This window comes from Xiphias gladius, chromosome 22 (genome assembly GCF_016859285.1).
Source record: "Xiphias gladius isolate SHS-SW01 ecotype Sanya breed wild chromosome 22, ASM1685928v1, whole genome shotgun sequence".
Lineage (NCBI taxonomy): Eukaryota > Metazoa > Chordata > Actinopteri > Istiophoriformes > Xiphiidae > Xiphias > Xiphias gladius.
Genome location: NC_053421.1, coordinates 674,742 through 688,427, shown reverse-complemented (window position 1 = coordinate 688,427; position 13,686 = coordinate 674,742). Strand labels below are relative to the sequence as shown.

The window sequence follows — 13,686 nt, the reverse complement described above, 5'->3', positions numbered from 1 at the left end:
TTCACGACATGAGTCGAGTGAAAAGTGAAAAGAAGAAATTTTGTTGCACTTAAGTTGGAGAGTAAAATGTGTTCTCACAATGATGCAGAAAAACATTGAAACAACAGTCAGTTTGTATAAAATATAAATTTTCCTTTAAAGGGTGCACTCTGTAATTAGCACACAGTGACAGCCCCAAATTGAAGCAAGAGGTTCAGTAAATATTTGAAGGTGATTTGACCTGTCCACAGAATGCTGGCTTATCTTTAAGGCCTCATTGAAGAAGATATGAAAGAGAGGGGAGAGTCAAAGATCTTTTGAAGCTACTGACAACTTTTAATTGAATGATGCATGCAAATGTACATATGGAAGCTGAAACTGATCACTTGATGTGTGGAGAAGTACCTGTGTCTAACCAACACTGCTGACACCACAGGGTGGATCCATGGTGTCTAAGTGAGTAAGACAGGGAAACTTTGATACTCTCTCAGATATTTACCTCAACTGCAGAGAGAACTAGACTTTTCCTTTTCCTAATTTCTCCTGTATATTAGATCATATTTTTGTAAGAAGCCTCCCTTTTTTCTGATTTGGCCTTTCCTCACCCAGCAGGGGGTCCAGGTGCCTATCCTGGTGCTTGCCATCTCTCACCTGGATTACTGTACCTCCCTCCTTGCTGGAGGGAGCTTCATCCTTCCCCCCACACCACTCCTCTTCTCTTTATCACTACGCTGGCTCCCTGCTGCCACCTCACTTAGTTCAGAACTCTGGTGTTAGTCTACAGGGCAGTGAAGGTAATGCTACTTCTTACCTCCAAGGTAAAACAACTAATTGCCTCCTCTGCCTCTGGACATCTAGCTGTGTCATCACAGAGGATCTTGTGGTCACTCATCTTGCTCAGACTCTTCTATGTTCTGGCTCCGCACTTGTGGAATGAGCTCACCTTCTACTGCAAGCTAAACAACCACCTTTTCACACTATACCCAAACAGCCTTTGCTAACACCCACTTATGTGTTGTTTCTTTGAAAAAAAAAAAAAAAAAAAACATCTATAAGTACTTGTACTGTTGATCTGAACATGCTTTTAGCATCCCCTGAGCATAGCCTTTTTAGAAAAGACACACTCCCAATTTTGGATGATATAGTATCTAGCTCTTGCTCTTATGTGGCTTGAATGCACTTGTAACTTTGTTGTCATATTGTACAAAAGCATCTGATAAATGAAAGTAATGTAATGGGATGTAATAAATTGGTCTCATTTGACTCTTCGAAATTGACAGAAGTACAACAGCACACACACACACACACACACACACACACATACAGAGAGAAAGAGAGACAGAAACAGGTGAAAGGTTAACACGTACCAATCCGTAGCATGAAGTTGTTGAATGACTGGTAGTTGATGTTCATGAGTGTGACCTTCATGGCCAGAGCAAAGTCTGCCAGTTCTGCCAGGTGCTGCCAGCGCTCTCTGTCAGACTGCTCCTCCTTCTGTCAGTCAAAAACCAAACAGCTCAAACTAAACCTCGATACCACCATTATCATAACTTGTAAAAACCATCAGCATTTTGGCACAAGGGACATGACTATTTGTGAGTCCCAGGAAAGACCCAGACTCTATACTATATCATGATATGAACATTATTTAGATATTAACACATTCTATTCTATCAGCAAAGTGATGCAGAATTATTTTCAAGTTGGTTTGATCAGAGACACACACTGAAGCCAAGCTGACCTTCATGCAGGTGTAGCCATTGCTGACATCTGGGGTGACACCTGATGCTGCCATGTAGGTGCTGCCGATGGTTTTAATTTTTGTGATGCAGCGGAACTGAGGTTCATCCAGCAGCTGATATGGATACAGATAAAAGATTATGTTAAATACATAAAGTAAAACTCCAACTACTTCAGAAACAGCCATTGTAAATTTGGCCAAAAGGAAATCTTAATAGTCAGCAAATGTTTTGACAGGTAGGATAATGAATGGAATCTGAATCTCTACTAAACGAACATACGTCACCAGCAAAAAGGTTGTAAGCATGTTAAATGGCTTTTACATTTGAATGACTTCTAAATCCAGACAACAGTCAAATGTGTCATGTTTGGTCCTATTACAGTCTTGTGCTGTGTGTATCCAGCCTGTTCTAAAACACACAGAGGCAGAATGAGGAGAGCAGCTTACACTGTCAAAGTCTGAGATGATCTCATTGAGGAAGCGTAAGCATTCGATCCCTCCATTATTGATGCTCTCCTCTGTGTAGAAGTCAGAAAAGTTTGGGATTGAGGCAAACATGACTCCAATCTCATCATACGACTGGCTGTACAACTCCTGGAATAGGTCACATTAACAAGGTGGTCAGAACATTTGAGGAACTGATGATTACAACCTTAATGTTGATGAAATACTCCTTGATGTTACAAGAAATCCTACAATATGATTTTATAAGATACAATTAAGGCAAGAATACTGCAGATAATCATGCTGGGTTTCCAAATAGGTCACAGGACAACCTGACTTTTCTTGAACAATTTAGCAGTCTAGCTGAAAAGTTAAAACTGACAAGCAAAATTAAATAACACTACTTTTGGAATTAGCAACAGTATATTTCTTTTACACACACATGGTGAAGTACGGAGTGATGTGGTGTCCGTGGAAGTGAGGATCTTACCTCATCTCTTTTTTTGGAGCCCAGGAAGTGTCGAGCCACATGTTCAGGCAGCATGTTGGTCACCAGTGCTTCATTCCAGCGCCTCATCTCATATACTTTCTCCTTCTGCTCATGGACCTCAATCTTCCACAGGAACAGGGTTCTGGCAAGTTTCTCCACCTTGGATTTGTAAGCAGATATAACTGAAATTTTTGTTGGTAATCGATACACTTACATGAACCATGTTAATGCCAAGAAGTGTTCAGTGTTTCATTCAGTAGTCTATTTTGGGAAAAGCTTTCAAAAGAGCATTTATTTTGCGTGAACTAATCTTTATTTGCAAATGCCAAAGGAAATTACATTTGCAAACCAATCAAATGTTTTGCATACACATATACAGCTGTCCCCCACCTCCCCATGGCAGTATCCCTCTTAATAGCCTCCCCCCATTGACCCACCCCCCAGGTTCTCATGGACTGCTTGACTATAATTCATTAAGAAAGGTATAAAGTATGGTATTCTTAAGTGGCATGTATGAGTATTTAAAAGAATTTGTGGCATGAATTTGGAGTTTAAATATTATACAGAAATGAACTCAAATAAAGTATATAAATGATAACAGACTTGATGCAAAATTAATATTCTGATCACCAGATCATCATCATCATCATAACGGCTGCCAATTTACTGAGAGATTTAATAAAGTCTTGTGATTTTTATGGGCATATTTTGTCACAGCATTTTCAATATTACAGGTGTTAGGAAAATTCTCTAACTCTGACAGCTGCTTAGGGATATTCATGCAGCTCTCTGTTCAGTGTCATCCTCTGTTGAATCCAACAGTTTAAGTGTATCACTTACTTTAGACTTATATTCTCTTGTCTAATATCTTTGTGACAGTCACGTCCCCTTGACTACCTAACATATCAAAATCAAAATCATTAATTTGTAGCATAGTAAGTGTAAATTTTTTCTGTGCTCTTGCCATCAGCTCTTAGAAAAGTCAAGAAATGTTATTCTCTTTATTTCCTGGTTCAGACAATGGTATTTAACCTGTTTGGTTCTGTTTGGTCAGAGAGAAAAACACTGCTCCACCTGGGCATCTCCTCTGATGTGTGATTAACAATCATTAGTTCCAATGAAAGGTGACTTCTGTAAAGTACTGGGCAGTGAAACGCTATTACAGCTCAAACATTTTTCCCCAGCAAACTTCCACACAGTTTGTCACAAAGAAAAAGGAGATATGTCTCAGCATGAATTTTAAGCAGAATTGGAAACAAAACAAAAAGAGCAGTGAATTTTCAGGAGAAGTTACAGCAACTAGAGTTTAGTGGAGCTCAGCAGTGGGTGACTTTTTTTTCTAATCAACAGTGAAATGGAAACAATTCATATATTTGTTACCTCCACGTGTTTTACTGCTACAGCTGTTGGAGCAAACATATTATGTTAACAGTCTGTTGCATTGGTCACCCCCTCTCTCTCCCTCCCCCTTCTCCTCCCCCTCACCCTCCCCTATCTCTGAAGCAGTACACAATGTGGAGCTTCTTGTTCGTTAGAATTCTGGTGTACAGTTTAAGGCTGTGAGTTACCTGACACTGTGTGCCGTGTGTGTTGCCATTGCAACCTACAAAACAAGGCTTTGTTGTATCTGTGGTTCTCATTGATATAATTTACATTTGACTGAAATGGCCGTACTGTCCTGACATTATAAAAATCACTGATGAATTTTCATTGTTATCTGATGTTTTCTGAAACTTTAAATGTTTTGCACAGAATATCACGTTATCCTTCATAACAGGGAAGCATTGCCAAGCTACTCTGATGACACATTGTTGGCCGTAGGATGAATGTTTTCTAATAGTTTTGGGTCCTCTAACTCCATTGTAACACTGCTAGACCTGTTATCTTTTTGTATGCTGCTTAATACAGGGAAAAGAGCAGACATGAACTTACATGTCGGGAGAAATAATAAAAGCTGACCATCATAATGAAGATCATAATTGTCATTGTGAACTTGGAGGGCACCAGGTATGACCTGCAAAGAAGAACATTGACATATTGGCAATTTCTGCTGCAATGCTAGTGTTTGAAAAACCCAAACACTGCAATTACTGTATGTAAAGGTACTGAACACATGATGTGTTTATCTTCTATTACTGAGGTGTAATGACTTGTGCTTTACAAAGATCATAATAGCTTCTTTTTGGCGTCACCTGTAGTCCTGGAATCGGACCATGTCGTAGTGGTCGAAAATGTCTCTCCAGTAGTAGATGTTCACGATGCCGGTGGCCACAGTGATGAGCATCATCAGTGTGAGCTTGACCATGTGACTGACCTGAACCAGCATGGTGGTAGCCATCAGTGCCAGCACGGCAATGTAGCTGTAATATTTGGGGTTGTCCGGGCAACCATCAGGGTCAGACCAAGTGGAGGAGGACGACGTAGAGGAATGAACCATGGTGGGTCGGCCTGAGCCCGGGACTCGAGGCAGACAACTTAGCTAGACAGTGGAGAGACAAAAAGTCATGAGTTCAGTATTATTATTAACATTATTTGTAAAACTGCACTCTATGATCTACAGTTAGGTCCATAAGTATTTGGACAGTGACACAATTTTGCCTCTGTAATGGATTTTAAACAAAGGCATCAAGATGTGATTGATGTGTAGACTCACAGCCTCTGAAAATGAGAGACTATGTATAAAAGTTAATGTAATTCCTAAATGGTTAATGGGATATTTTTATTAAACTCCTTGAATTAAAGCTAAAAGTCTATACTTCAATCACATATTGTTGGCTTTGTTTAAAATCCATTTTGGTGGCGTACAGAGGCAAAATTACTAAAATTTTGTCACTGTCCAAATACTTATGGACCTCAGCTAGAATTTTGATGATTTTCTGTCACTGTTTCCTGACTCATCTTGGCATTTTGTATAGTAGATACAGCTCACTGAAAACTTAGCATAAATTAGCATACATTTTATATCAAACAAATAATTCACTCAGAATAAATACAAACCTCCACACTAGATTAGCAAGAAAGAGCAGCTCACCATATCCATGATGTCGGCCATGGTGAGGATAAAGATGGCTGCCATGGCCCAGGTGTTACGAGCCCAGCGGGTGTGGTCAATCCAGGTGGAGAAAGACACCAGCTTCTTGGGTAAGACCTACCACAAACACCATTCCAGTTAGGAATGTAACAGTTCAGTACAGCCTATAAACCAAACCATTTCACTCTAAAGCTGTATTCCTATTCCATGCTACACAGGGATGGGGTTCAATAGCATTTTATCAAATTCAGATCCAATATCAAATCCACTCATTCAATCTGGATTCTTTCAAATACCTTATCATATTTGATTAGGTTTTCCTCACAAATTTAAATAACACCTGTAGCCTACTGTACTTCATGAGGTACATACTCTAATGCTCCTGATTCAGAACTACGAAGATGATCAGATTCAAATGTTGATATTATATGAATCAAAGTTTAACTGGGATTCTTAAATTGATACGGTGTCATCAGCTGATCATTCCTCTAGGGAACAGTCAACGCTCTGTTGGCACCTGTTGAATTACAAAAACACACTGTCGTACAGTGGTATTACAAAGTGATGGATCTATTCACTCAAAAACAATCTTTGCCTGAATAGAGACAGCAGCTGCAGAGAGCACATTAGCAAGAGAATGGCCAAACTTTTCATTTAAGCAATTACAGAATTAACATTAATTAGTTGCAGCTTATCCAATCCACCACTGCTGATGTCTGCCATTTCCACAGCAACTTCAGAAGTCGGATAAAAACCAAAACCCTGCTACCTGCAAAAATGCAGTGATAAATCTTAGAATCTTACTAACATTTTAGTTTTCCCTTGTTCAGTTTCCAAATTTGAAATAGACAGAAACTTTCACACAGTTACACTCTAATTAATGTTAACTAGTATAGTTTAATAATTTTATGCACATTTTAGTCATTTGATTACTGTCAGTTTTAGTCAATGAAAAGTCTTGTAATGGCCTAAGGGAAGTGACACTGTGTAGCAATTCATACTACTGACTATCCATTTGTACTTTCACGTTATCATTTATTTTTTTATTGATTGGGGAAAAAAAAGTAACATTTCTTTTTTGAAAAGGGTAAATTCTATCAATTGATTGTTTCATTCTCGTCGTGACAAAACCATCTTTGTCAAACAATATTTTTTAAAGAACTTGGTTCCATGGCAGGAAAAGCACAATGGGAGCTAATTAACATGAATGATTACTCCCTCTCAGGAGCTATACACCATACCAGAGCCCTGGACCTGGGACACCTAAATGGAATGCAGCCATTATTCATATTATTAGTTACAAAAGGTAATTTTCCTGCTATGACATGTCAAATTGTCTGGAGTGAGATAGCTCTGTGGTTGCTAACAGTGTACAGTGAAGATGATCACATTCATACACATGTGCCTCTGTTAATGGACTGTGTTGTGTTCATGGAAAATGGTACAGTAGGCTTATGACAATGTGATATTTGATGTAATATTGATAGGTAGTCAGGCGCCCTGAGCATTGTTTATAGTGAGTCTACATTTTCTAAGTCCATGTGATTGACTGGCTAAATGTGTGCGTGTTGCTGACTGACCTGGGCTGAGTGGAGCCTGTGACAACGGCAGTCAATACTAGCCTGCCTCCTGGATATCAATACATCTGAATTTCCATGATGAGGTGGAATCGAAAGAATTGCTCCATGCCAAGTACACCATACACACGAGTAAGTATAAACCATGATGCCATGCTTTATCCCAATACACTGCACTGTCATAACATGAAAAATGTCAGTAGTTACACCCATTTGAAACATGTGTTTTATGTATTTATGTATATTTATGTATATATTTAATATGAGCACAAAAATATATTTTTTATTGTCACCAAAGACAATATCACATCTTCTCAGCTTCTGGTAGAAACATTTTGCAATACTAACAGTATCTACATGCCCAGTAAAGTCTTCAAATGTCAAGATTACAGATAAAGGATTTCAAAAGAATAGTTAAATTCTGGAAATTCATTCTGGGAAATATGCTATGATAAATAAGCTGCACACAGCTGGATGTTACCACATGTAACCTAAACTTGTCATTTTTACATTTTTTGTTTGTGTGATAGAAAATGAGAAAAGTAAGTGGGTTTATCATTTAAAATATAATTTTTTAAAGAAGAATTCAACCCAGATTCAGCTCAAACAGATGGTCTGTGTCTTATGCAACATGTAATGTAAACAGAAGAGCAAGGCTTCAGTCTCTTCATGACCAAAGATGGTAATACTGTACTGGACTAGTGTTGATTAATGAAGTTAAGCTGTTGTTGGGCCCTTGGTTTCCTCCTTCCTATACATATGCATGTGAATGTATGTTTGGCAAATTCACCATTGGACGGAACAAATATGTTGATATGTACTGACCAACCAGAATGAATTTCTTTGTTCTCTAGACAACTGTAACAGATTAGGTTTGCTCTCTGTTTGGAGAGACAGGGGTGTTTTGCCACCTTATAAGTTGCTGTCTCCTATTATTGATCAATAATAATCACATTAATATTCAAATCCGTCAGTGTCTGTGCTTTATTTGAGTCTGTGTCCGGAGTGTATACAGAATTTCCATCACATTTGTCTATAGTTTAAACAAACAAGATACAGCATTTTAATCAGTGAGCTTTAGAGATGTTGGTTGGTGTATATTTTACCTTTGGATAGAGCCAGGCTAGCCTTTTCCCCCTGCCTCCAGTCTTTATGCTGAACTAGGCTAACCAAATCCTGACTCTAGCTCTGTACTGACCACACAGATATGAGATTGACACTCATCTTCTGTAAGTATCCCTTCTCTCAAAACATTTAAAACATTTATTTCTCTGAGGATATTTCCTAGAACATTAGTCCATAACTCAAGGTACATTTGTGCAACTTGAAACGCACAAATGTGCATGAACTGTCACAAAGTTTGCTAACACATACCTGTGTTTGGGCTTAAGAGCAAACAGTCCCTCTGGTAACAAGTCATATTTCCAGGCCCAACGAAATAAACCCAGCAGACTAACCTGACACAGTTGTTGGCAGTTGCCATATCTGGAGAAGGTACTGGAAGCACCAGGTAGTGAAAATGATGACGAACAAGACAAAACAATCAATGTAAAAGGATAAAAATGTGCTGTAACTCACTCTAGGGAAGATGGCAGCCAGAGAACATATTGTCAGGATCAGCAGCAGGATTTCTCCCACTACAAAGGTGATGTAGTTTGCAATCAGCCTGTTACACAACACATGAACACACAGACAGACCTTGAAAGATATATACAGCACTGATAGCAATCAACAAGTCCAAATTCTTTGTCCAAGTCCAGAGTCTCTAACATCTGTGTTAAGTCATTACCAGCTATATGCAGAAAGCAGTACTGCAGTGAGCAATATTACAATGAGTGGGGCTGCACGAACTATGCAAAATGCAGAAGTGATGGATAAAAATGTTTGAGATCTCAAGATTGGAGGATCCCTGCACAGAGTAAATAATTATATGAATAGGATCATTTTGCCAATTTAAAATTAGTGTCCAAAGAGTATTGTGTTCTTCTGCTTTTTGGCTGGGGTGTCTTAGCCAGAGTGTGGCATAAATTAAACATGGCCACATTGTGAATAAAAAAGTGTAAGGAAACTAGTGCTGGCCATGTGAACTGACCAAGGGTCTATGAGTGCCTCCATAGCTGCAGTGAAGAACAGGACCACACAGGAGCAGCAGAAGGCAGCTCCACTCTGTTTCTCCTTCTCCACAGAGTAACGAGTTTCCAGGTGTGGATCCACAAACCTCATGGAAAGCCTGTTGGTGTGTTTCCCCTTCAAACTGATGACACAAGAGAACCTCAGCAGTTTTGTCATATTTAAAATATTGGTATTACATCATCTATAGTTTACCTGAAATTAATAATTATACATTTTTGAGCAACACAATATATATTTTGTAGTGGGGAATCTCAGACTAGAATACATTGTTACACCACTGAAAACCGATGCTGTCTACTTGTGCCTATCACTTTGTTGTGCTTTGTGTGCAAACAAGTCAAATTTGGGAGAAAACTGTGACTTCAATATATTTCCAAACTTTACTTCTTACTTTTTGGGCACTGACCAAAATGTGACCTTAGTACTAAGTATTAAAACCTGAGGTACTGAAAGTGCTATCGAATGTCATTCATCTTTCAAATCAAAGTTCCCGTCCAGGCCTTAGGAGGTAGAGCAGCAGTTTGATCCCTGTCTGTGTCCTTGAGCAGGATACTGAAACCCAATTTGCTTCTGATAGTTAGGCCAATGCCTTGCGTGCATTGGTGTAAGAGTGTGTCTAAATCGGTGAAAGAGATGCAAAACTCTAAATTACTTTGTCTATTAAAGTAGAAAAATGCAATAAAAGTGTTGATAAATGTAATGATCCAAAATATGTAACTATGAGTCTCTATTACAGAAACTGGAACATTTAACTGGCATTAAAGGAACCGCACTAACATGGATTAAGTCCTATTTATCAGATCAGTTTGTACACATTAACAATTCTCCATATATGCAAAAGTTAGTCATGGAGTTCCACAAGGTTCTGTGCTTGGACCAATTCTATTCATGTTATATATACTTCCTTTAGGCAATATTATTAGGAACATCTCCATAAACTTCTGTTGTTTTGCAGATTATACCCAACTGTACTTGTCAATGAAGCCTGATGAAACCAATCAGTTCATCTAAACTTCATCTAAACTTCAAGCATGCCTTATGGACATAAAGACCTGGATGACCAGCAATTTTTGCTATTAAACTCAGACAAAACTGAAGTTATTGTACTTGGCCCCAAACACCTCTCTTTGATCAGGATATGCCCTTTAACTGCCACATAAAACAAACTTCAAGGACTGCCTTTTTCACCTACGTAACATTGCAAAAATCAGGCACATCCTGTCTTCAAGAAATGCAAAAAAAAAAAAAAAGCTAGTTCATGCTTTTGTTACTTCTATGCTGGATTATTGCAATTCCTTATTATCAGGCTGCCCCAAAAAATCTCTAAAAACTCTCCAGTTGATCCAAAATTCTGCTTCACGTGTACTGCCTGGATCTCAGAAAAGAGATCGTATCTCTCCCATGTTAGCTTCTCTGCATTGCCTCCCTGTAAAATCCGGAATAGAATTTAAAATCCTCCTCCTCAACTACAAAGCCCTTAATGGTCAGGCACTATCATATCTTAAAGAGCTCATAGTACCCAGAGACTTCAGCCATCAGGCTCCTCTACTGTGGAGCCATCTTCCAGTTTGGGTTTAAGAGAAGGCTCAACGCATTCCTTTTTGATAAAGCTTTTAGTTAAAGCTGGCTCAGGCTTGCCTTGGACCATCCCCTAGTTATGCTACTATCGTCGAGTGTTCCCTCTCTCAAAGTTACCTGAGGCACTGATTTTAAGCCCCAGGTAATCAAACTATAGGGTGTGATCTAGATTGGCGTTTCCAAATTTGAAATGATATTTGTTTTCCTGAGATCTGATATTCTTTTGGAAGATAATGATTTTAGGCTTGTTATTGTGGCTACCAGGGCCCAGTTCTGACAGTGCTGCGCCAGGAGGTCCAGGTGCTGCTGTAATCCTTGTGTGGGTGACAGCAAAACTAGGTCATCAGCATAGAGCAAAAATTTAACTTCCTTATTGTTAAGTGTTAAACCAGGGGTTCCAGATTCTTCCAACAGAACTGCTAGATCAATAATGTGGATGTTAAATAGAGTTGGAGACATTTCTAACTTTTTTTTGTGTACATGATGATTAATTAGTGTATAGAGTGTAAAAACAGTCAACAGTGCAGTGATTTGGTATTAAGCCAATTTACCCTTTATTCAGGGCATTGTGGTCCATAAGGATGGCCAGCATCTGAGCATTGATAATTTTGTAAAACACCTTTCCCAGATTACTGCTCACATAAAATGCCTTGGTAATGTTAGTTTTTCAAAAAGATCTTTCCAAATGTTACCATTTTGTAGGGTGTGGTTGTCTTTTTTCTTGTTTAAGGTGTTCCATCTCTCTCAGAACTCATTAGGATCAAAGGACTCAGTTTCTCTTAGCTTCTGATCATGATGTTGTTTTTTGGAACCCAACATTGAGGCCAGCCGTAGAAACGCAAATGTCAGCTCCAAACTGAATGACTGACTGAGTGATGAAGTTACACCATTGGTCTGCCGAATGCTGCGGCCACTGATTGGCCCGCCAAGTGTTGGACTTTCCCCACTGGCTGTGGACTAGGGTTTGACCTAGTCTTGTTTCTTATGTCTTATTATCTCTTTGTATTCTCTCTGTGTTTCAACATAATTTTGTCTGTGTTTTGTGGGTGACAGTGTTTCAGGTTGGAATGCTCTCTTAATTTTTATCTAACATGTTTTTCAGTCTCTGTGTAGATGTACAGCTGTTCTTAGTAAGACCTGCTTTACTGGCTGATTTATGATATAATTAGGGGTCCAAGTAGCGGGGCTTGGGGCCAGGCATGCAAAGCTGTGTATAAGCCAAACCCATTTCTGCCAATAATTTTTTCTGCATAATTGAGATATATGTAAAACCTACTTTTTCAAACTCCTCCTAGGCTATGGGTCCGATTTGCACAAAACTTTGTACACAGAATCTATGCACTCTCATGATCAAAAGTTATTGAAAGAATTTTGACAATCCAACAAATGTGCAAGTTATAAAGGAACAATTTCCCATGGGTTGCAGTTAGAACAGGAGGTGTTGTATATCTTGGCAAAAATCACTCCTATTAATATGAAACTGGGCTCAGTGAATTCCCATGTTCCACTGAGGCTCTGTGCAAAATAGTGCACAGAGCCTCAGTGGAGCTGTGCACATAGCTTCTAAGGACTGACTGTTGGATCACTTACCCCAAAACTTGAAACTTTGCACATATTATCTATGGATGCTCATGAGAACAAACTATTAAAAGAATTTTGATCATCTAAAAAATGCAAAAATTATACAGGAACTTAACTTCCTGTAGGTTGCAATTAAAACAGTAAGCGTTGTATATCTTGGCAGCAAACACTCATATTAACATGAAACTCGGCTCAACCCATGGGTTGAATTTAGCTGTTCATGGGAACTTTCAATATGTGGTGTCAAAGCAGGTGTCAGTGATTACAACTTCAATGAGAGGATGAAGTGGAACTATCCCTCTGGTCATGAAAAGAGAAACAAAACACCATGAGAGTGAATTGTGGGAACAGAAATCAGGTAAACTTGTGTTTTCTCCTCTCCAACTTTGATGTCAGCAAATATCAGTAACATTAAGTTGATTTGCTAGCTTGCAGTGCATCTTTCCCTAGTCTGCCTGTCTGGCTAAGATCGCTGGGCAGTACGTCTCTTGGTCTGTCTGTTCCAGGGATGTGTTCTGTGACTTTGTGCCTGACAAGATTGAGAGTGAAATATAACTATATAATACTTATACTTAATATTTAATTTGATAAATGCTACCAGGCTGTTTATAAACTGCAGCTTGGAAAATATTATGGCGTCATGCGTGAACATGTGTTCATAAACGCATAAACGAACAGAAATTTCACCAGCAACCTCTGTGGAGAAATTGTCCAGACATATGTGTATGATGGCACTCTTCATAGGGGTACATCATTTTAAAACAAAACAAGGATTGTCTAGTCTTTCAGTCAAGGTTTAGTTACAACTCTGGACCAATGCAAGATGTAAAGCAATGGACTGACATTGACTCTTGATTAAATATAGAATTTAAAATGATTAGTTGATGAGCTATGCATACAGGATGTGCATCTCTCAGTAAATGTCATTTTTTAGTATTAGAATTTAGCCAAGCCATAGTATAAATGGTATTTTACAGTATATTTGAAAATGTATAAAAGGAATTCTTGGGAATCAGTTTAAATGGGCCTGGTACAGCTGATTAAATTAATAATAAAGCTGCAGCGTAGCCTATAGACTCATGTTTACATTGTATAGCCAAAGTAAATTGTATAATATTGTGAGGGCAGGACT

At 38.7% G+C, this 13,686-nt stretch overlaps 1 protein-coding gene across 3 annotated transcripts in view; it reads right to left on the bottom strand.

Annotated features, from left to right (window-relative positions):
• The window catches only part of adcy3a (adenylate cyclase 3a), a 47,879-nt gene that overhangs the window by 7,842 nt on the left and 26,351 nt on the right, over positions 1–13,686 (bottom strand). For all 3 annotated transcript variants that reach the window (XM_040117191.1, XM_040117192.1, XM_040117193.1), the window contains 9 exons: positions 9,355–9,516; positions 8,841–8,928; positions 5,686–5,802; positions 4,847–5,133; positions 4,587–4,668; positions 2,655–2,813; positions 2,168–2,314; positions 1,721–1,834; positions 1,347–1,473 (listed from right to left, as the gene is read on the bottom strand). In XM_040117191.1, coding sequence (XP_039973125.1) covers positions 1,347–1,473; positions 1,721–1,834; positions 2,168–2,314; positions 2,655–2,813; positions 4,587–4,668; positions 4,847–5,133; positions 5,686–5,802; positions 8,841–8,928; positions 9,355–9,516 — 1,283 coding nt within the window. The remainder of the gene's footprint in view (positions 1–1,346; positions 1,474–1,720; positions 1,835–2,167; positions 2,315–2,654; positions 2,814–4,586; positions 4,669–4,846; positions 5,134–5,685; positions 5,803–8,840; positions 8,929–9,354; positions 9,517–13,686) is intronic.